This window comes from Filicampus tigris, chromosome 20, assembly GCF_054856515.1.
Source record: "Filicampus tigris isolate MCC_2025a chromosome 20, RoL_Ftig_1.0, whole genome shotgun sequence".
NCBI classification, from domain to species: domain Eukaryota; kingdom Metazoa; phylum Chordata; class Actinopteri; order Syngnathiformes; family Syngnathidae; genus Filicampus; species Filicampus tigris.
In genome coordinates this window covers 11,135,414-11,155,797 of record NC_141236.1, presented here as the reverse complement: position 1 = coordinate 11,155,797, position 20,384 = coordinate 11,135,414, and the positions used below count along the sequence as shown (strand labels likewise).

The following is a 20,384-nucleotide window of genomic DNA, read 5'->3' as shown; positions in this document are numbered from 1 at the left end:
TTTTAGAATCCAATAAAAAATGTATACAATTATAAACCAATTTCAAGGAAAAAGCTATTTGTGGTTATTTTTGCACGTTCCCATCTTGAACGGATGAACATAAATACTACAAAAATAGGAAGTAACTTGCTACATAACTAAGAAATGGAAAAAAGTACTGTATGCTGCTCAATTAGTATTTTTGGTTTATTCATGTGTAAGGAATTTTCTCTTTTTACTGTTTGACTGATGAAAAACAAATGAAAAACTCCTTCAGCATGAACATCATTCTTGAGCATCATTCTACTATTAATAAGTGAACATACATTCAAAATATATTGTACATTCCAATATATTGTTCTGTTGACTTAAGTGTTAGGTTCATTTTTCACATAGTGTTTAAAATGCATGACATTTTTATGGCATTTTATGGCCTCAGGCACGTTCCAAACTCCTATTTTAAGAGGTCCAACTTTATGTTGCTCACTCAAATAATTTGCGTGATGTCATAAATTCTCTCGGCAGTTTATTGATTTACTGGGCCCGAGCAGCATGATTTAATTTTCCAATAAAAGAAGAATATGAACCTGCCACAACGAATATCTCTTCATCCTTTTTTTGCAGCCGCAGATGCGTTTGTTTGGTTTCTTTGTTTGTTTATTTGTTTGTTTGCAGGTTTGTTTGATTTGCTTGCATAGACGTTATGAGGTTTTTGTTTGGCCGATTTTTTTGCTTTGACTTGCCAGCATTGGCAGCAGGTGTCATAATAAATCACCGTAACCAGGCTGATGTTTTCTTTTCTCAAGATGAATGTTGTGAGCGCTTTGATTGCATCCATTATGTCATCAGGCCTGAGCTGTGAGCGGGTGTGCACAGGGCTACCTTACTTTGTCCTTTTCCCTCTTGTGACCATTTTGTACAACTTAACTCATCTTTGTGTTATAAAGCACACCGCAACATGTGCCCGCGTAGACCACAAAACATGAGCTCATTTCCCCTTTAGGGGGAATAAAAGAGGAATGGCGAGCCAAGATGAGAAAGCAACAGTCTTCCCCATCCAGAGCCCATTGTCACATTCCTGCTCCTTGGCCTCAAAAGAAGAGTTCTGCCTCGGTCAAAGGTGACTAGATGGGGGACAAGCTGTGCTGTGTGAAGAAGGAGAGAAACATGGAGGTCAATGCCATTCCCTGGCATTCAGCAGACAAATGTATTCATAAAAATACCACAATGTGCTTATTGTGCTGATCAGTTGATTGTCAGTGATTGATGACTCAATGTCAGTGTTGTCCCCCAGTGCAAAAACAAAACAAAAAAAAAAACATTCCAACCACTAAAGACACGCATCCCACTATTATTATTGCTGCCAAGTCATAAAAACACACACAACTACACTAGGCTGAAGAATAACATCATAAAAATGCAAACATAGCTGCTTTGTTGACCATTTTCAGAATTAAGGAAATAATGACTGTTGGCCAGACAAAGGCCTGATTCTCCAAGTTGACTTATGATGGAGAATGTATTTGTTATGATTTGTTTTTAATGTCTAAATCAAAGAATGGCTATTATGCGCAACGTCACTGACCTCTGGTGGAGAAAAGTTATATGGCAGTTACGGCGAGCACACGAGTATCACCGTATCGCTATCAAGAATAGAACATTGTTTCTACTCTTTGTAAATGTTTTTAAAGGTATTTTAAATATACAATATAATAATAATAATAATAAAAAAAGTCATACTGGCTGGTATAACCCGTCAATTCTCATATTGCACAATAATATTTTGAGCGACAAAGGCCTTTATGTCCCTCCGATGCTTCCGTCAATCCATTACGTCGGCATTTTGAAAGTTCGGCGCGATCATCTTGACCCACCTCTCATCGCATCGGTCCCGTTCACCGCGAAAAGCAGGTAACAAAGAGTTCCTTTACAAAAAAACTTTTTGGAACAATGTACGCTCCAACGCGATTTCTCGTTGACAGTTTCTGTACTAACCGTGACTTGGACTCGCCATTTTGTTGTCGTTTAAGGCGTATGAGCGCCATTGCTGATAGCTAGCATCAGCTGTCAAGATGTTTGCTACGGTATGGTTTACGTCATGAAAATGCAAATTCGGTGCTCATTTGTGTGTAATAATACAATTGAGAGCACAACACAAATACAAAAACATGACCCCAAGATGTCAAACATGCCTGGATTCATCATTTTTGGGTTCTGAGGGTGGCCTGTAACAATCATCCCAAGTGCTACAGAAATTAATGAACTGACATGAATCATAGTAAATTTTCCATGTGTTTGTATTTGGCAGAATGGATGAATTCACCACCCCCCAGATGTCCAGAATCAGAAGCGTCATAAGTGGAAGAGGAAGCCCCATCAACATCCCGGCCTCGCCGTTTATGAAGAAGCTCGGCTGTGGGACTGGAGTCAGCGTCTATCTGATGGACAGGTGACAAGTGGCCTCCATGCCTTCTTAACGTGAAATCGGCTCACTAAATAATTCGTCAATTTGATTCCAGAGTGGGGAAGACCAACGCGTCGCCCTGGGCCATCAAGAAGCTCAACAGCAAATGTGCCGGCAAACAGGCTGAGGTCTACCAGAAGCGTCTGAAGGAGGAGGCAAAAGTCCTCAAGGAAATCGACCATCCGAACATTGTCGGTGAGAACCAAAGTTCTCAGCACTCCCACTTAAATTGTGCTGTCATGACATATTGAATCCATTCTCGCTGTCTCCATTCCACCCTGGGCTAATGTCCTCCTCATGCAAAAAGCAAAGCTAAACTTACATAGAGTAAAACGAGCCAGCAAAAAATAATATTATTGATGATGTAACACACATGGAACCATATTTGGTAAGTTGTGAGTTATTTCCTAGGGTTGAAATTCTTAATGTAGTTTTACAAAACTATCACAAATGTCATGATTAAGCACATTGGCCTATATAGTTGCACTCCATTTGATCAAAATTGGAACACATTGGTTGACGATGAAGCAACACAAAATGTAAATATCCCCAGCACAACTAATATTACCACCGTTGATTGAGCCTGTCCTGCCTGACTGAATGTTGGGGATGCGCCTCCAGGTTTCCGTGCATTGGCCACGGCCGACGACGGCTCCAAGTGTCTGGCCATGGAGTTCGGAGGAGAGCAGTCGCTCACCGACCTCATCGAGAAGCGCAGAGAAGACGGTCTTCAGGCCTTTCCCGCCGCCGACATTGAAAAAGTGGCGCTGCACGTGGCCCGCGGACTGCAGGTTAAAAACGCGGCGACTCGTGTTTGTTTATTGGTCGAAGTAGCGTGACGCCAAGGTCTGATCAAGGCACTTCCGACTGGTAGCGCCGGTGTGACCTCTTTTTTGAAGCAAGCTGGTCAAGTGACCAACATGGACATTTGCGCTTGCTTCATTGAACATGCAGACTCATTGTGGTCCTACATTGCAATTATATTTGCAAATAATTATTTCCGCAAAGAAGCTCTGAAATACCGCTCTCAACGTGACACCGTGCCGTGTGCAGTATCTTCACAGGGAGAAAAAACTGCTGCACGGCGACATGAAGTCTTGCAACGTGGTCATCAAGGGCAATTTGGACGCCATCAAGATCTGCGACGTGGGCGTGTCCCTCCAGCTGGACGAGAACATGACAGGTAGCGCAACACTGCGGACGCACAATGCGCGCTTTCAGATGGGGCACAATGAGACTTGTGTGTAATTTTTTTTTTTTTTTGTGTGTGTCAGTGTCCGACCCAGAGGCGGAGTACATCGGCACGGAGCCCTGGAACCCCAAGGAGGCCTTAGAGGGGGGCGACATCACAGACAAGGCCGACATCTTCGCCTACGGCCTGACCCTGTGGGAGATGATGACGCTGGCCATGCCTCACATGGGCCTGCCCGGCAACGACGATGACGAGGAGCAGGACGAAGGTGAGATGCTTTGGAAGACAATGTGGGAAGATGAAAGGTGTTGGTGAGGTGAAGCAGCATGTGGCCATCAATTGTGTGTTTGTGAGTGTTTTTAAAGTACTGCAATACTGTGGTAGTTTTGCCAGTGTCAGAATTGAAACGAAGGAAAAGGAGGTGTTTATTTGGTTTTTATTTGTTCAAGCGGCCGCTGAGATTAAGGCAAGTTGTCTGATAAGCAATAAACCAAAATAAAACTCTTAAATCACTTAATTCACTTTTATTTATAGTATTGTCCTGATAAGTACAATTTATATAAGTATGTTATATATTACTGTATTTAAAACATAAGTGTTTTTAAATTATATAATTGCTATATTGCTATAATTATAAAAATGCAGTGCATATAAAAAGTCTACACACCCCTAATCAAATGCCATTTTTTTTTTGTGATATGAAAAAAAAAAGAGGCCAACATGAATATTCTCAAAACCAACATTCAAACTCATGTTAACAGGAAGTCAGTACACAACCGCCACCATTTGAAATGCCTCTGATGAATCCCAAATAAAGATCAGATGTTCTAGTGGGCTTTTCCTGACATTTTCTTTGACTTTCTCGCAGAAGCTCAATGTTTTTTTTTTTTTGCTACTGTCCATAATTCCCTCCACCTTGGCCAAGGTGGCATGTTATAAAAATATCATTATAATCAAAACAGTCATACTAAACATTGAGTGACTTGCAACAGAAAATAACCTTGGGCAATGAGCCACATGCTGCTTCACCACTCCATCATAATCTTCCCCCTTTCAGAGGAGAGCTTCGACGAGGACGCCTACTACGAGCGGCTGGGCACTCGGCCGCCGCTGGACGCCGTGGCGCTGGGCGAGTCTTACAGGAGGATGCTGGAGCTCTTCTACGTGTGCACCGAGGAGGACCCCAAGAGGAGACCCTCGGCCACGCAGATCGTGCAGGCGCTGGAGGGCAACGCCCAACTCAGCCAGTGAGGTTTGAGCAACCTGATGACATCGCTTGTAAATGTTTATTCTTGTACACAGTAAACACGTTCCCCTGCCTTACTGCATATCTGGCACTTCATTAAATACACCGTCTAGACATGAGATGCCGCCCAAACAAATCTACACGTACCCGGTACATAGATAATGCTCAGTTTTGATTGACAGTCAGAGAGTAATTCATTTTGCTTGTAGTTTGAGAAATATCATATAATGCCCCTGATTGTCTTTATCTAACGAATTGCTGATACGTGATTGAATTGAAAACGTGCACCTTGTTTTCAAAGGTTAACTGGTTGCTATATAGGCTGCGCTTACATTACATCCTTAAAGCCGAATTTCTTCCATTTTGTATGCATCTGTCATTTTGCCCAAAAGAAATCAATTCCAGGGGATTAGAACAACTGTTTATTGAAACTGAACATAGAATCCTCTAGCAAAACACTTTTTCCCCCCCCTTTCAAAATGAGAGGAAAACTCAGTTGCAAAGAGTTGATCAACCTTAAAAAAAAAAACCACATTTCAAAAAAATTTACATCAAGAGGAAGTCACTTATAAACATCTGCAATAAAACTACAGAAAATATACAACACTCAGCACGCAGCTGAAAAAAAGTGACTGTCCATACTAATCAAAGGAACTCTTTCAAAACCAAAGTCACTCATTCCCAGGCAGCATTAAACGATTGCTTGCCTGCGCAGCCAACTCAGGCGACGAAGTTGTAGACGAGGAACGTGGGCGTGCCGCAGTAGGCCGTCGCAAACTGTTGGCCCTCCGGCGTCGGGTCGGAGAAGGCGATTTCCTCCTTTGTCAGGTGACTGCCGTACATGAAGGTGCTCCTTGAACGGAAAGGGAAAGTCGTCAGCGGCCTCCAAATCTTGCACTTGGGACCACATGCCGCCGTAGGCTTCGGTTGCTACGTTCCCGAGGCTCCAAAATGGCCGCCTACCTGGCGGTGTCCAGCATGCGGCGGGCGACGCCCTGGCGCCGGGCCAGGCTGAAGACCCACACGCGACTGACGCCGCACAGCGCCTTCTCCGGCACGGCGGAGCAGCACCACGGCCGGTGCCGCTCCATGAAGTCGTCCTTGGTCATGTCCTTGTGCCGATCGGGCTGCTCCAGCACTCGGAAGCCCTGCGGCGAGACAACAAGTTGTTCTTCCTCACCGAACTCATCCGAGCATTCCTTAATCACAATGTCTGCAGATCCTGAAATTGTTTTACATCCGATTTAAGGTTTGAAGTATCTGCTTAAATTGGTTGGAAATGACCGGGTCTTTAATTTATTTAAATTTGGCTGAAGTGGCATTAAAGCTAGTCTTTTTTTTTTTTTTTTTTTTTTTTTTATAAATCCAAGTGGCCTTTGAAAGCCTTACATTTGACCAAAATGTCTTAAAGTCTTACACCTAATGGAAGCATTATAAAAAGGTAGTCGCCTTTAACAGAACTTGTTTTTTTTTTTTTTAAAAGGTCATCAAAATGTCCTTAAATAGGTCTTAAGTCTTACATTTCCTTCAAGCAGAAGATAAACCGGCACATGAACTTTTTTTCCCCCCCAAAGTATTTCCATCTGGACGAAAGCAAAAACGGATCCATGTCCATCCGCTGACCTGCCGTATGGATTCTGCCACCAGGCAGCCCACCACCATCCGATCGGTGTTGACAAACAAGTAAGTCTTGGCCTGCGACGGTCTGCTCAGCGTCATCTGCTGGAAGCCCAACTCGTTGTCTGCGATGCGGCGCACCTCCTCCGCCTGAAAAACAAAATCCCTTTTTAGTAGTCCGTCCCATTTGGAAAAACATTCGCAGGCTAAGCCTTCACAGTTACTTCCAGTTTCTATCGCCCCCATTCACTTCGTTTTTGTTCTACATAACTCGTCAAAGCCGCGTCTGAGGACTTCGCACTTGGGAGTTCCTTCACACAACCGCTGTGGCTTGCCGCATTCAGATATTGTAATCAGATGCGCAGTGACATAAGTCTCGGGCATAAAACATCGCCGCCCGAAAAAAACCAAAAACAAAGGGACTGCTCAGCTTCTGATGCCAAAAATGTTTCATTTCATCTTAAAAAAAAAAAAAAAAATCTTGAAACTAATGTGCAGTATTTATCCTATCTACGGATTAATCAAATTATTTTAATGATTGTTAATTGCTTATTTCGGAATGGTGGCAGTCCCGGGTGGGAACGTACCTTTTTGATGATATACTTGGGATCATCCGGCATGACCAGGATGATCTTGCCGTCCCAGAACTCGCCTACCACCCTTTCCTTCTTCCAACCCTGGGCGTGGGGGGGAAAAAAAAACAAAAAAAACCACAAGATGTCTTGACAAGTCTTCTTTCCGTGGACAACTCGATATTCTCGTCCTGCGACATGGTTACCACAAACTTGATGGAGTCCAGGAGGCACTGGTGGAACTGCTCATGTTGGAAGTTGTCCTCCGGGTTGTCTGCGCTGTAGACCATCCCGCACGAGCCGCAGGTGGCGGCGCCAAACTGCTTCTGGCCTGCGTCCTGGTGGGGGTGGAGGAAAAAAAAAAAAAAAAAGTCAAGTGACCACATGGTGACGCGACAGTCAAAAAGCGGCCGACGTACGATGATGAGCTGGTCGACGTCATGCTTCTCCCTCCGCCGGCGGGCGGGTCGCTCTTTGCCGGATGATGACGGCTGAGTCGGGCCGGCGGGGGCGCTCTTGGAACTTTGTGACGCAGCAAAGACACATTGTTGGATTATCATGAAAAAAAAAAAAAATGGATGCAAACCGAGGCGCGACATTCCATGGAAGAATTTGTGTCTCACCGTTTGGAAGCGGATCCGAAGATGGGATACACAGCCGTCGAGTCTGGATGGGGGGAAAAAACATATTTGGGGTTCATTATGACAGGATGTGAAAAGTATTGAGACAACAGCAAAAGGTGAAGAAAAAAAAAAAGTCTTGATCCAAGCTTGTTATCAGGGAAGCGTTCCATTGTCCAAAGGCACCGTCCCAATACTTTTGTCCATATCGTGAATTTCCGGCGCTTACCTTTGGGCGGAGTGGAGACAGGACTGCCGGGTCTCGCGTCTCCGATGTCACAAACAGGCTTGGAGCTGTCATTCTGGTTAGGACAAGTGGTTAAAATTAATAATTAACAAAATTAATTCTAATGAATTAGGACAAATTTAATGCTATGCTAAGCTACCTGAGAACCGAAGGACGACGGCCGGGATGTTTGAATCGGAGTCCTTGTCAGCACAATTTTTAGCTCCTTTGTGATTTGGTAATTCTCAGCCAAGGCTTTCAAGGAACTGGTGGGGGGGGGGTTAATACACAGTAAGAGAACTGTTCCTAATATTTTGATTACTCTTATTACGTACACAAGGCACAATTTCAGTTCGAGTATGTTTAAGATAAAATGATAAATTGCCAGAATAATAATCAAAGTTGAACCCAAAATGACCTAATGCAGATATTTTTCCAAAATGATGTGAATTTCTTAGCCTGCAAAACGCCGGCGTTCCTAATGAGATGTCCAGTGAGTGCACATTGGCATTAAATAAAAAAGGCACCTCAGCTGCTTCTGTGGCACGTTGCTCTCACAGTCAGGCGATTTCATCGGGTCAAACTTTCTCCTGGGCGCCTCAACGGGATCTTTCTGCGTTTGCTTTCTCTCGGGCTGGACAGTCGCCACCTGACTCTTGGACTTGTCTGTTTTGCCGGCAGCTTTGCCTTTAGCCTTGGCGGCGGACGACGCCTTCTTGTACATGGATGAGGGCTTCTTGGCTGTGCTGAAGAAGGCGGCGCCCACAAAAATCTTGGCTTTGGGCTTCTTCGTGCCGCTGAAGGTCATGGTGATGGCCTTCTTAGGCTCGGACACCTTATCGTTGGCACTGTTCAAGTCCCAAAAAGAATATGTAGAAAGTCAAGGTTATACAACTTTTGAACATTTACCCTTTAAGTTGCACAGTTTAAAGGCAGAGCCGGGGTTTGGTGAGTGACTTGGGTGTCAGCGAATGAGGGTGTAAAAGAAAGAAGTTATGATTTTATTACAATGCCTTATTAGAGTTGGATTTGGTTTGTAATAAAAACATCCCAAGTGGCCTATTTTGATCATATTCAAGTTTCTTATTACACTTCAGTGGTGGCTGAGCAAATAGGGCCAGTGTTTGCATTCAACCTCGTGCACAAACCTGCTCCAACTCATCTTGGACAGCCTGATGGTCTTGGTGGTTTCGGTGTAGTTTCTGATGCTTGAACCTGCCGCTGCCTTGGCCTGCTTGCCTTTCACCGCCTTCTTGTTTTTCTTCTCCGCCTTTTTGGCCCGGCCCGGGGGAGAAAGTAGTGGAGGAGGGACAGGAAGTAATTCCTTCACCGCCTTCCTCTCCAAAGGCGTGAGATAGACGCTCGCTTTCGGCCCGTAGAAGGAGCTTGTCTTCATCGCCGGCTTGAGTGGAGAGCCTGTGGAGAATCACAGATAGACCGGTTGATCGGATGTAGCAGATTCCTTGAAGGTCTTCCTTCCTCTGACGCATTGAGACCTGCTGCTTTACGAGGAGAGTTTCTCGGCGAGGGGACGTTTTCTTTGTTCAAACATCCATCCACGTCCAGCTTCTTCCTGGGAGATCTCCTCTTGACGGGGGATGCCTCCCCCTCGCTCCTTTTGACCGGGTCACTGCCAGGAGGAACAAGTGCATCACATTCAACACAAACCAGGTCTCCACAAAATGCTGTTAAAACGCTCACCTGTCCGAATCCACAGAGGACAGCTTTCTCTTCCGAGTGCTCATGGGCATCATTTTCTCAATCTTTTTCCTGCATGAGGACAGTTATGATTATGTAGCAACAATACCGGTTTAGTCGCATAGAAGCAGTCTATTGGTTACTTGTTGTCATGAAGAGCACAATTGTCATTGAAATATGGGTTTCGCCATCGTCAATTCAAAGCTAGGTGTTAATAAAACACATTAGGGGTCGTTTGTTGGTTTCAACATAATACAATACAATTTTATTTACATAGCGCATTACATAACGTTAACCTCGAAAAGAAACAGTTTAATCACACACTGCAAATAAATAACGCCAAGGCGTTCATGAGCTCAAAGGTCGCGACGATTATTGGCGGGATTATTCGATGAAATAAAATACATCGTAAGATTCCCATGCAGAGCGTTTGAAACACGTACCACGATTTAAATTCAACCAAACGAGATTAGCGCTCACATCGGTTACTTTAAGGTTAATAAAATCCTTCGAACAAATGAACCTCACACGCTTCGAAGTAAGCTAGTTTGCTAAAACACGACGATCTCAAACGACGAAACCAACATGGAGTATCTTACCCAAAACGCCTTTTAGGTTGAGGATGAAGTAATCGAACTTTTAGTGATAGAAATGTGGCCAAATAAGGCAACTTTTTGGGACATCGGCTGTTCTCCTAGCCCGCGTTTCCTCAATGTGTTTTGAAACAAGGCGCGCGCCGGATCAAAGCGGAAGTAGGACTTCGCGGGAATTACCACAATAAAAGACTTCGGGTTCTTTATCCGGAACATTAAGAGTGCCGGCAATTGATACTTATCTTTGAAATATAATTTTGATCGTTTTTAAAATTGCTGGAAAACATACAAGAACTCTGAAAGGGCAACGCTACGTGTAATCTTTATTGTGAGGAACATGGATTAGTGCATCTAAGGGGCTTGTCGGATAACTTCCGGGATTATCCGGATAAAACCGCTCAGGTGGTTTATCTAAAAACAGAACATTAAGCAATCAGTTGTTAAAATTGGAGATGAATAAACTTTTGAATGTGCGTGAAAACAGAGTTTTAAGTCAATCCTATCACATTTTATTTTGGGGGGAATGTAGAATTTACTTCCTCGGTCCTGCCGGATAACAACTTCCGGGTTCAACCTTCCGCTCCATGCGCCAAGTGACAGCAAAGTCGCTCACGAAATAGTTCTACTTAAAATACACCGTGTTTGTTGGCTGAATACGGGTTCACGTTTATATTTAGTCAGGTTTTAAAATCTTATTAAAAATGGTGTTTTACTTCACAAGTGCCGGTGAGTTCATAGCTTTGTTAGATTTTAGCGTGGTTAGCTTCACATATTTGTGCTCACAGTTTTCTGTCTCTGTTGTTGTCTTAGTGGTGGAGCCTCCTTACACCATTTACATGGGAAAAGACAAGTATGAAAGTAAGCTCACACACACAACAATTATGTATTTATTGTTGAATTTTCACTCAATCAAGTACGTCCCCAGACGAAGATCTCATCAAGTATGGTTGGCCTGAAGACATCTGGTGAGTTCCACCACAAGCACAATAATCCAAATATTGTGCAAACTGAGCACTGACATTCAGTTGTCTTCTCAAAAAAATGAAGTTTTCCTCGATATTTGCATTTACTGCGCTGCACCTGTACCCTTTGAACTTGATATCCTTGTCATAGTTATCAAAATATTTCATTTCCTGGCAGGTTTCATGTGGACAAACTGTCCTCGGCTCATGTTTATCTTCGCTTGCCAAAGGTAAAGTCATTACATTATCGTGTCATTAATTATTTGTCTAATAATTTGTCTTTCTTATATTGTTACATATTTTGCCTCCTCAAATGTTCTAGGGGGTGACTATCAACGATATTCCTCCGGAGGTGTTAATAGACTGTGCGCAGCTGGTGAAAAACAACAGCATTCAAGGTCGAACTGTCATAGAAATATGGAAGTATTGAATGTTCATAATGACGTGTCTGGTGATTGTGCTTCTGTGTGTCGCCTCGCAGGCTGCAAGATGAACAACATCAGCGTGGTCTACACACCGTGGGCCAACCTTAAGAAGACGGGGGACATGGATGTGGGACAGATCGGCTTCCATCGGCAAAAGGAGGTCAGACGATCGAGGCTGAGCTTTTGCGTCGGCGAATTTGTGGCGCATGGCTGATGTTTGTGTTTTCGTCGCTTCAGGTCAAGACGGTCGCCGTGGAGAAGAAAGTCAACGAGATCGTGAACCGGCTGGAGAAGACCAAAGAGGAGCGCTACCCTGACTTGCCGGCCGAAAAGGAGTCGAGGGACCGCGAGGAGCGCAACGAGAAGAAAGCTCAGCTGCAGGAGCAGAAGAGACGCGAGAAAGACGAGCAGAAGAAGAAGAAGGAGATGGATGAGCTCAAGTCAGTCGGCGTACCCTTGCCTTTTATACGATAGCAATACAAGTCATTCAGCGATCATTTTTCAGATATGAATACACTAAACATATATACAGTTGAAAGGCTTTCACCAAATTAAAATAAAATCCATTTTAACGATGGGATATTGATTTAAAATATAAACACTTAATTTTCTCCCATAAGATATTGAAAGCCAGAAAAATATTAAACAGCATCTGTATCTGTACAAGCCTTTTTAAAAAAAAAAAAAAAAAAAATGGAAGAAATAATAATAAAATAGGTCATAATTATATTGTAGTGTAAAAGTCCAGAATAATGTGCAAAGTGCATCGCAGCCCACAATGTTCCGAATTGTGTAACTTGAATTGCCTTAGCCTTTTTATTGCATATTGTCATTTCTCTCAACCAGGTGCTACACTTCGCTGATGAAGAGCGAAAACATGCAGACTAACGAGGTGAGCGCACACGCTAACTGGCTACACGCTTGCGGGCTAGTACTTATAAACAACACTAACATTTGAAAAACCTTCCCTGGGCAGGAAGGCAACGATTCCGACGACTTCATGTGAGGAGGACAACAGTAACGGCAGCGAACGAAACGAGACGTAAAAAATAACACACAAGGGACGAAAGGAGCAGTCATGACCCTGCCCCAAACTAACATGGCCGCCGCGTCCTGGAGGGACGACGCCGACAAAGCTCCACGGGACAAGCCGAGGACCATTTTAGGGGGACGTAAGACTGATCGTGCCATTTTGAATGCTGTTCCAACTGACTGGTTGCACTTTTTTGTTTTGTTTTTGCATGTCAGGTGTTTACAATCAGTGCTGTTTGACAAGAAAGCAATTTCATTGTCATGCATCTCTTTAAAAAGCCATTTTATGCATTTTCACTGCTTCTCAGCGGGCCTACCATGGAAGACGTTTTGGTTTAGAAAATCACAACACTTGTTCATATAATAAATGACATCCCACCCAATACATTTTCTATTAAATATCTTATGCATAGACAGTCTGGCCTTTGTGTGAGTGAAAGTTTAAACATGTCGCGGAGAGCTGACTTGAGGCGAAAGTCTGACTACACTCTGGACTGTTTGCCAGTCAGTCACAAAGAACATACGGAGGCAGACAGCCATTCACACCGTCACCAAGTGGGACCTCACCGAATGTGACACCACATCGTCAGTGTCACACTTAGCTTTTCCTGGTTTATTCTACTTGAAATGACAGAAAAAGCAGTTGGAAGAAGTGGGAATATGTAATTTTGCCTTTTACTTCCTATTAGTGTAAATTACTATGGACTATAGAGTAAATAAAATCAGTCATTTGTACAATGTATTACATGCACAATTTCATTCTGTGGATGCTGCGGCTGTTGCAGTTACTGACAGAGGCCACTGGATGTCAGTGTTGGACCATGTATGCTGTGTTTATGTTTATTATTTTAAAAAGTCATATTAGAAGACAGAATGGGGCGGAATTGAGTCGATTTAGATTAATCTAACTGATTGTAGAGTAATAAGTTAAGTAATGCTGCGTCCCTCGGCCACGTTTGCGCTGACCATTACTTAAAATGTAACCAATGTTTTAACATATAATTTCGATCAAAGATTTGACTAAGCGACCTATACGGCGCAAACGCTAAATCAAAGTTCAAAACAAAACAAAAATTAAATGTCCACGGAGAAAGACAAGCTGGCGGTGAGAGGCGCATCATTATGACGTCGCGTCGGAGTTCAACCGGGCAACTCCCCTTCGCAGATACAGTACACCGACGAACTTTATCCGGACGAGTTTTAATGATTTTTTAAAAATGTCTCTTTTAACTTTTCTATTCACCATGGCCTGGCACGTGCTCGGTTTACTCTTGTTTGTGTTGCTTTTAGCATTCCTCGGCTACTGCGTCTACGTCAAGTATGTACACCTGAAGTACGACCACATACCTGGACCACCAAGGGAAAGGTGAGGAAAAAACAAAACACGTTTGCGTGCCAGCCGCTCACCCCAGTTCACCTCTAAATAATGTTTGTTTCTTTTTAAGTTGGCTCTTGGGACATTCCCCAATGTTTTTGAGGATAATGAAAAACGACGATCTGATGCACGACGTGTTACTGAAGTGGTAAATATATAACTATTTTTATCATCATCATTATTATCATTGACGCGGACAGTACCGTTAGTGTTATTACGTTAAAAGGGCCGAGCGTTATGGATCAGTGTACAAGATCAATGCGCTGCATAACGTCCTTATCTTCATTACCTGCCCAGAAACGGTCAAGGTAAGTCACCTTATTTCAAATTTGCATGAATGAAACAATTGAATAAATGACATTTCTTGATGGTTTTCCACATACATAACTGTTTTGTCAATATGGTCTGATTAGATGACACAAATATAATTTTTTTTTAAAAAGTCACCTGTGTGTTGTTTGATGCATTCAGGAAATCCTGATGTCCTCCAAGTATCCCAAAGACATGTTCCTCCACAAACGACTCTTCAGTATGTTTGGTCAAAGGTGAATAGTGGAGCCGGATGCAGATAGATAGTAAATAAATAAATGGAATGTTATTGCATATGCATATACTGTAAACATTTGTGTTCTTATTTGTGACTTGCAGGTTCTTGGGCAATGGCCTGGTAACAGCAAGGAATCATGATCAGTGGTATAAACAACGGCGGATCATTGACCCTGCCTTTAGCAGCTTGTGAGTTCTTTTGCACCGAGCTAATCTGTGCGTTAGCCCGGTCAATCAATTACAAATACTGTGTTATTACAATAAAAGATGGGGTGTGGCACACACAGCCTGTGTGGTAGTAAACCACACAAGAATCCAGTCAAACAAGTAACACACACACACACACACGCACGCATGCATTTACGTAACGGTCACATCCCGATGAATGCGATGGCCACTCTCGCCACTTAAGGGTGATAACAGCCACACTGCACAATACAAAGCAATACTGTAAATTAAAAAAAAAAAAAAAATCTTTGACCGCACACACAGACATGCGGGAGCTGCGGGGCGGAATTACATTTGGTAAATTGGATATTTTTCACAAATTGACACAATTCCTTTAATCATTTAAAATGTCGAAAAGAGCTTGCGAGCAAATCTATTAACTGTGTGGGTAAAACTCCGCCTTTTCCTCACTCCGCGGGAGCCGTGCTGTATTTCATCAGCTCAAGTCTGAAAGTATGGATGTCTTTTTGACAATAACAAGTGAAAACAGTTGAGTTTGCCACATTTGAGTCAGCCTATTTCTGTTTTAAAAAATGGATTGCCGCAACGCTTTGGTGCTGAGGAACCGGTGCGTGCAGGCAGATTCATTTCGACGTTGACACACGCGCAGGTACTTGAGGAGTCTGACGGGCACGTTCAACGAGCGAGCCGAGAAGCTGATGACGAAACTGTCCGACGTCGCAGACAAAAAGTCGGAGGCCCGAATGCTGGAGTTGGTCAACCGGGTCACCTTGGACGTCATCGTCAAGGTAGGCCACGTCTCGACGGACGAAAAGAAAATTCTTCCACTGGTCTTTTGTTAAAACGTCTATTTGTCTGTTCAGGTGGCGTTTGGCATGGATTTAGAGCTGCTTGAGGACACGTCGTCGCCGTTCCCCAAGGCCATCGAGACGTGCCTCCAAGGGATGGTCTACAACATTCGCAACACCCTCTTTCAGGTCTCAGCAAAGTTTAGCTTCCGAAACTGCAGTAGGGGGACCGTGTTGGGGGCTCCAGAGGACAGAAATAAGCTTTAAAGGTGAAGTGAACGCAAACATTTTTTTTTCAATATGTTCTATGTGAGCCCACTAGTTGAAACAGGGCATTCTGATAAATATTGCGTTTGTGGAATAAGTGTTAATCCACTCGTTTTTAGCCATCTTTGGGGGCGGCCATTTTGTCTTCTGTCGACTGAAAATGACATCACAACGATGTCTCACAACGACCAATCACGGCTCAGGTTCAGAAAACAGGTCAGCCGTGATTGGTCCTTGTGAGCAGTTGTGATGTCATTTTCAGTCGACAGAAGACAAAATGGCCGCCCACAGAGATGGGTAAAAAATGAGTGCATTTTGCTGCTTAACTTATATTCCACAAAGGTAAAATTAACCAGAATGCCGTGTTTCAACTAGTGGGCCTGCTGGGAACATATTTTTGAAAAAAATATGTTTGGGTTGACTTGCTCTTTAAATAAATGCATTTATTTATACATTTGAAAATGGGGGGAAAAAAGCCAATACATATTATAATGAGTTCATCAATAAAAAAATAAATAAACTCCCCCAAAAATAATTAGTAATAGAGAAATACAAATAATACACTGAATGAGTAAAAAAAAAAAAAAAAAAAGAATAAATCAGTACCCGTACAATAATGAGATAAATGCATTATATAAATACACTGTTTGATTCACGATTGTAGCACAAGAGATCATGAACAACAATTCTCTTTGCACAGAGCCTCAAAAGTCACATGCTTGGATGAAAACGTGTCATCTGACAAATAATCCCGCACTTTGCTTCCAGTTCTACCCCAACAACTGGGCCATGGTGAAGGAAGTGCGCGCCGCGTGCAAGCTGCTGCGCTCCACCGGCACCGAGTGGATCCACAACAGGAAGATGGCTATCCAGAGTGGCGGCGACGTGCCCAAAGACATCCTCACGCAGATCATCAAGTCGGCCGGAAAAGGTTGGCTATATTTAGTTCCCAACATGGTGTCAAGGCAGAAGCTCTCAATCGGGCTGTTTTTCACGCGACTACAGCTGAGCGATTTAGTAAAATCATCAAATTGCTTTTTGCGATTGATTGTGCGATTATTTTTTTCAAGATCCTCTTGACATATTTTTTTTTAACAAACACAACCAACAAAGTTAATCTGTATCATTTGTATACCGTAATGACATCAAATCCATCAAATCAAATTGATCAGCGGCATCACTAGCAAACAAAACGCAGAGGTTCTATTTTGTGAACTTTACCGGTTGAGTTTGTTTATTGATATTTGACTTTTCTTTTTTTTTCCCATTTCAGAGGAAAGCATGACCCAAGAAGACGAGGAGTTCATGCTGGACAATTTTGTGACCTTCTTCATCGCTGGTGAGACTTTAATCCCATTGAAGTCATGCGGGCTGTTATCGTTGCCATGGTGATGCTTTTGAATGACATTCCCCTCCCGATTAGCCAATCTAGTGACATGAGAGGGGGAAAAAAGAAACTCGGCCGCTTCTCCCACAGTCTGGGTTTTAAAAATCCTGTTCATGTATTACATGTATTTATTTATTACTTATTTTGTTATGAATTGTTTTGGGGCTTTTAAGCCATATGTCATCATTCTATTGAAAGTTTGATTAGTTCAATTAAAATAAGCATTGTTTTTGTCATGATTATTATTACTTGGAAAAGACTTGTTTGATGATGATTAAATTCGACATCATTTTTCTGCTTTCCCAGGACAAGAAACCACGGCTAACCAGCTCGCATTTTGCATCATGGAGCTTGCCAGACATCCAGACATCCTGGAAAAGTGAGAAACAATCAAGCAAAGGAGCACCGACAACAAAATCCACTTCTCTTGTTTTGTAGAGCTCAGAAGGAGGTGGACGACGTCATCGGAATGAAACGAGAAATTAGCTATGATGATCTCGGGAAACTGGGTTACCTCTCACAGGTGCGCTGCCTTGAAATCATACAAATTGTATGTCAATGTTGTGATCTTAAGGTTTTTGATCCCCCTATTCAAATATTAAAATTGCTTGTGTTTTCCCCATAATGATGTCGCAGCTCTTAGCTCATTCACTGACACCGATAGTTATAGACGTCAAAGGTCTATTTTTACTGGGCTGGCAGTGAATGAGTTAAGAGTAAACTTTTTTTTTTTTTTTTTTTCAAGAATCTCGTATGGTGTCACTGTTGAAGCATTCAGTTTTACTTCAAATGTGTTGTTCTTCATTTGAAGGTCCTCAAAGAGACGTTAAGGATATACCCCACTGCTCCAGGAACGTCCCGCGATCTCGTCAATGACATCGTCATCGACGGCATCCATGTTCCAGCCGGAGCCACCTGTATCGTAAGGCGTTGATCGGCCCCCCCCAAAAATAAATAAATACAAAAATGAAATAAGTATTCCTGAAAGTTTTGTTGTTGTTGTGTTATTCAGTTCAGCTCGTACGTGTCCAGCAGAATGGAAAGGTTCTTCAAGAATCCACTGGAATTTAACCCAGATCGCTTTCATCCGGATGCTCCCAAGTACTTTTCTTCTTTTTTTTTAAGTTCTTCTTGTGATTTTACCAAATTAAATAAATATTATATTAAATATAACTAATCTCGTGACGAGGGCTGGACCGAATTATCGGCCAGTCGATTCTCTTTTTCTTTTACTATCGCAGCCTTTTGAAGCTTCACAACTTTTTTGTCATTGACATTTGACTGGATGTTTTATTATTAAAGTAATAATGTTTTTTTTTTTTCCTGTTACAAGGCCTTATTACTGCTACTTCCCCTTTTCTCTCGGCCCGCGTTCCTGCCTGGGACAGAACTTTGCTCAGGTGATTAAATAATAATAATAATCAAATAAAATTAGCCACGAACAAGCAATGCTTTGAGAACTATGGTGTATTTTGTCGTCAGATGGAAGCCAAAGTGGTGATGGCCAAGCTGCTGCAGAGGTTCAACTTTGCCCTGACGCCGGGCCAGAGCTTGGACATCCGTGACCTGGGCACGCTGCGGCCCAAGGGCGGCGTGGTGTGCACCGTCACGCACAGGAAACACCACGCCAACTGAACGCACAAAATGGCGGCACCGCACCAAAACGCCTTCCAAAGTTATTCTTCATTCCGGGCCAGTATGCCACTAGACTCATTAGCAACGCCAAATCGATCAGTATGTTCCTGACTTTCTAATCTTTGTTGAGCTTCATTGTCAGCTGCCGCCCAATCAGAAACGCTGAATGCTAAAAAAAAAAAAAAAAAATGCACTTTATAGTTAAACGACTACATTTTTTGGGGGTGATTATGATTTCATTCGACGTTATTGCCCAAATTGTTAAAATAATCACTAGACCGATATATTGCACTATTAATGAAATATGGATAGATTTGATTTATAGAGCATGAACAGCATTTTCGTTTTGCCTGTAATTCTATCAGTTGCAATCAATGCATTTTAATGTAATAAAAATGTATTTTGATTTGAATTATCTTCATTATTTTTGAAAGAGGAAAAAGGTGCCTTGATTGGTTTTTGCTAACATGCAAAGGGAAACGCCATAGGCACACAGGCTAATAATTAGCATGTGTGTGGTGCTGTTGTTATCTTTTAAGATGTGCATATATGGACACAAACAGTGCTGCAACACTGCATATATTTTTTATCCTCTGTAAAGAACATCTAATATTACTGCCGTACTGAGAAACCGAGAGTGGTGCTGAGCCGGCAGTACTGTATAGCCAAATGTCACTAATTGTATTTAATTATCATACATTATAGAATGCTATTTTTCTTATTAAATACACAACATTTTTTAAAGTTAAATATTAAGAGCTGAATTTGATCGTTTGAATAGATTTGAAGTTAAACTCCTCACACAGCGGAGAAGACAGCCAAACTAGGTTTGTATTTGCATTTTATTGGTGTGGTTTCATGCAAAAGCCGCACCTGATGTTCACGTCAGCGCCACAGCGTTTCTCCGCATCAGCGACCACGCCACATCCCGACTGCCCGGTGCTGGTCCTCGGGACCTCAGTGGTCAGACGTGGAGATGAGTAGATGCAGTGCTTCCAGAGTTGTGGGGAGCTGGAGTTGATCTCAGTTGACTTTGGACGATTGTAGCACTACACCATCAGTGACACAACTCAGTCTGTTTACTTTGATTCGTGCGTCACATTTGACAGACCCAAAAGCTGTAGAAAGAAAGAAAAATATAATCTGAATACTTCCTATTTGTATGAATTACAATGCCCTGTGCAGCACAATGTTCCATATTTGTGGATGTATTATTATTAAATTACATACACAACAATATTCTCTGGATTTATATTGTGCAATTCTTTGTTCTTGAATGAAGATTTGACTTCGCTTTTCACTTCATGCAGTTTCTGACAGTGGCCACTGGAGGTCAGTGTTGGACTCGTAAAGTAATGTTTACATTTATAATTTTAAAAAATTGAAGTAAGAACTAACTGTACTAAGTCATTTGACTTTTTCTTTAAAAGGTTTAAAAGTAAATCATTAAAATATTTTAAAGTAATGCGGAAAACATTAGCACAAGCACGTATTTAAAGGCTTTGGTCTTATTGCGCATGCTTACGTTTTCGCCAACAACTTTAAATGAACACAGACTAACAAATCTTATC

General features: G+C 42.4%; 4 protein-coding genes across 4 annotated transcripts; 3 read left to right on the top strand and 1 right to left on the bottom strand.

Moving 5' to 3' along the window:
• Positions 1-1,785: 1,785 nt before the first annotated feature.
• pbk (PDZ binding kinase) lies at positions 1,786-4,963 on the top strand. The gene is made up of 7 exons (XM_086019700.1): positions 1,786-1,890; positions 2,288-2,428; positions 2,499-2,638; positions 3,065-3,234; positions 3,497-3,626; positions 3,718-3,903; positions 4,693-4,963. The coding sequence occupies exons 1-7, from the start codon at positions 1,793-1,795 to the stop codon at positions 4,884-4,886; spliced, it is 1,059 nt and encodes a 352-aa protein (XP_085875826.1). The 5' UTR covers positions 1,786-1,792; the 3' UTR covers positions 4,887-4,963.
• A 327-nt stretch (positions 4,964-5,290) lies between these two features.
• esco2 (establishment of sister chromatid cohesion N-acetyltransferase 2) lies at positions 5,291-10,366 on the bottom strand. Its single transcript, XM_086019699.1, has 14 exons — positions 10,214-10,366; positions 9,618-9,686; positions 9,413-9,546; positions 9,065-9,332; positions 8,444-8,764; positions 8,077-8,182; positions 7,920-7,992; positions 7,694-7,736; positions 7,490-7,592; positions 7,277-7,408; positions 7,086-7,175; positions 6,505-6,648; positions 5,845-6,029; positions 5,291-5,734 (listed from the first exon to the last, which is right to left on the bottom strand). The coding sequence occupies exons 2-14, from the start codon at positions 9,668-9,670 to the stop codon at positions 5,602-5,604; spliced, it is 1,785 nt and encodes a 594-aa protein (XP_085875825.1). The 5' UTR covers positions 9,671-9,686; positions 10,214-10,366; the 3' UTR covers positions 5,291-5,601.
• A 395-nt stretch (positions 10,367-10,761) lies between these two features.
• On the top strand, positions 10,762-13,042 carry ccdc25 (coiled-coil domain containing 25). Its single transcript, XM_086019332.1, has 9 exons — positions 10,762-10,933; positions 11,018-11,065; positions 11,133-11,172; positions 11,348-11,399; positions 11,492-11,567; positions 11,651-11,754; positions 11,832-12,034; positions 12,441-12,486; positions 12,571-13,042. Exons 1-9 carry the CDS (start codon positions 10,909-10,911, stop codon positions 12,598-12,600), a joined length of 624 nt encoding a protein of 207 aa, XP_085875458.1. The 5' UTR covers positions 10,762-10,908; the 3' UTR covers positions 12,601-13,042.
• On the top strand, positions 12,653-19,225 carry LOC147128309 (cholesterol 24-hydroxylase-like). Its single transcript, XM_086019331.1, has 16 exons — positions 12,653-12,766; positions 13,917-13,992; positions 14,072-14,149; positions 14,228-14,309; positions 14,473-14,546; positions 14,650-14,736; positions 15,386-15,524; positions 15,600-15,713; positions 16,560-16,722; positions 17,065-17,130; positions 17,485-17,557; positions 17,617-17,701; positions 17,990-18,100; positions 18,191-18,279; positions 18,512-18,578; positions 18,661-19,225. Exons 1-16 carry the CDS (start codon positions 12,673-12,675, stop codon positions 18,811-18,813), a joined length of 1,551 nt encoding a protein of 516 aa, XP_085875457.1. The 5' UTR covers positions 12,653-12,672; the 3' UTR covers positions 18,814-19,225.
• Positions 19,226-20,384: the final 1,159 nt, after the last annotated feature.

Excerpts from the sequence above, each read along its gene's own strand:
- pbk (XM_086019700.1), top strand. The coding sequence starts at position 1,793 with ATGCTTCCGTCAATCCATTACGTCGGCATTTTGAAAGTTCGGCGCGAT. Across the intron at positions 2,639-3,064 it reads CGACCATCCGAACATTGTCG|GTTTCCGTGCATTGGCCACG; the intron begins GTGAGAACCAAA and ends ATGCGCCTCCAG. Across the intron at positions 3,627-3,717 it reads GCTGGACGAGAACATGACAG|TGTCCGACCCAGAGGCGGAG; the intron begins GTAGCGCAACAC and ends TGTGTGTGTCAG.
- esco2 (XM_086019699.1), bottom strand. The coding sequence starts at position 9,670 with ATGATGCCCATGAGCACTCGGAAGAGAAAGCTGTCCTCTGTGGATTCG. Across the intron at positions 9,333-9,412 it reads CTCTCCTCGTAAAGCAGCAG|GCTCTCCACTCAAGCCGGCG; the intron begins GTCTCAATGCGT and ends GATTCTCCACAG. Across the intron at positions 7,176-7,276 it reads TGGACTCCATCAAGTTTGTG|GGTTGGAAGAAGGAAAGGGT; the intron begins GTAACCATGTCG and ends CCCCACGCCCAG.
- ccdc25 (XM_086019332.1), top strand. The coding sequence starts at position 10,909 with ATGGTGTTTTACTTCACAAGTGCCG. Across the intron at positions 11,173-11,347 it reads GGTTGGCCTGAAGACATCTG|GTTTCATGTGGACAAACTGT; the intron begins GTGAGTTCCACC and ends ATTTCCTGGCAG. Across the intron at positions 11,755-11,831 it reads GCTTCCATCGGCAAAAGGAG|GTCAAGACGGTCGCCGTGGA; the intron begins GTCAGACGATCG and ends TCGTCGCTTCAG.
- LOC147128309 (XM_086019331.1), top strand. The coding sequence starts at position 12,673 with ATGACCCTGCCCCAAACTAACATGGCCGCCGCGTCCTGGAGGGACGAC. Across the intron at positions 15,525-15,599 it reads CCTTGGACGTCATCGTCAAG|GTGGCGTTTGGCATGGATTT; the intron begins GTAGGCCACGTC and ends TTGTCTGTTCAG. Across the intron at positions 15,714-16,559 it reads TTCGCAACACCCTCTTTCAG|TTCTACCCCAACAACTGGGC; the intron begins GTCTCAGCAAAG and ends CTTTGCTTCCAG.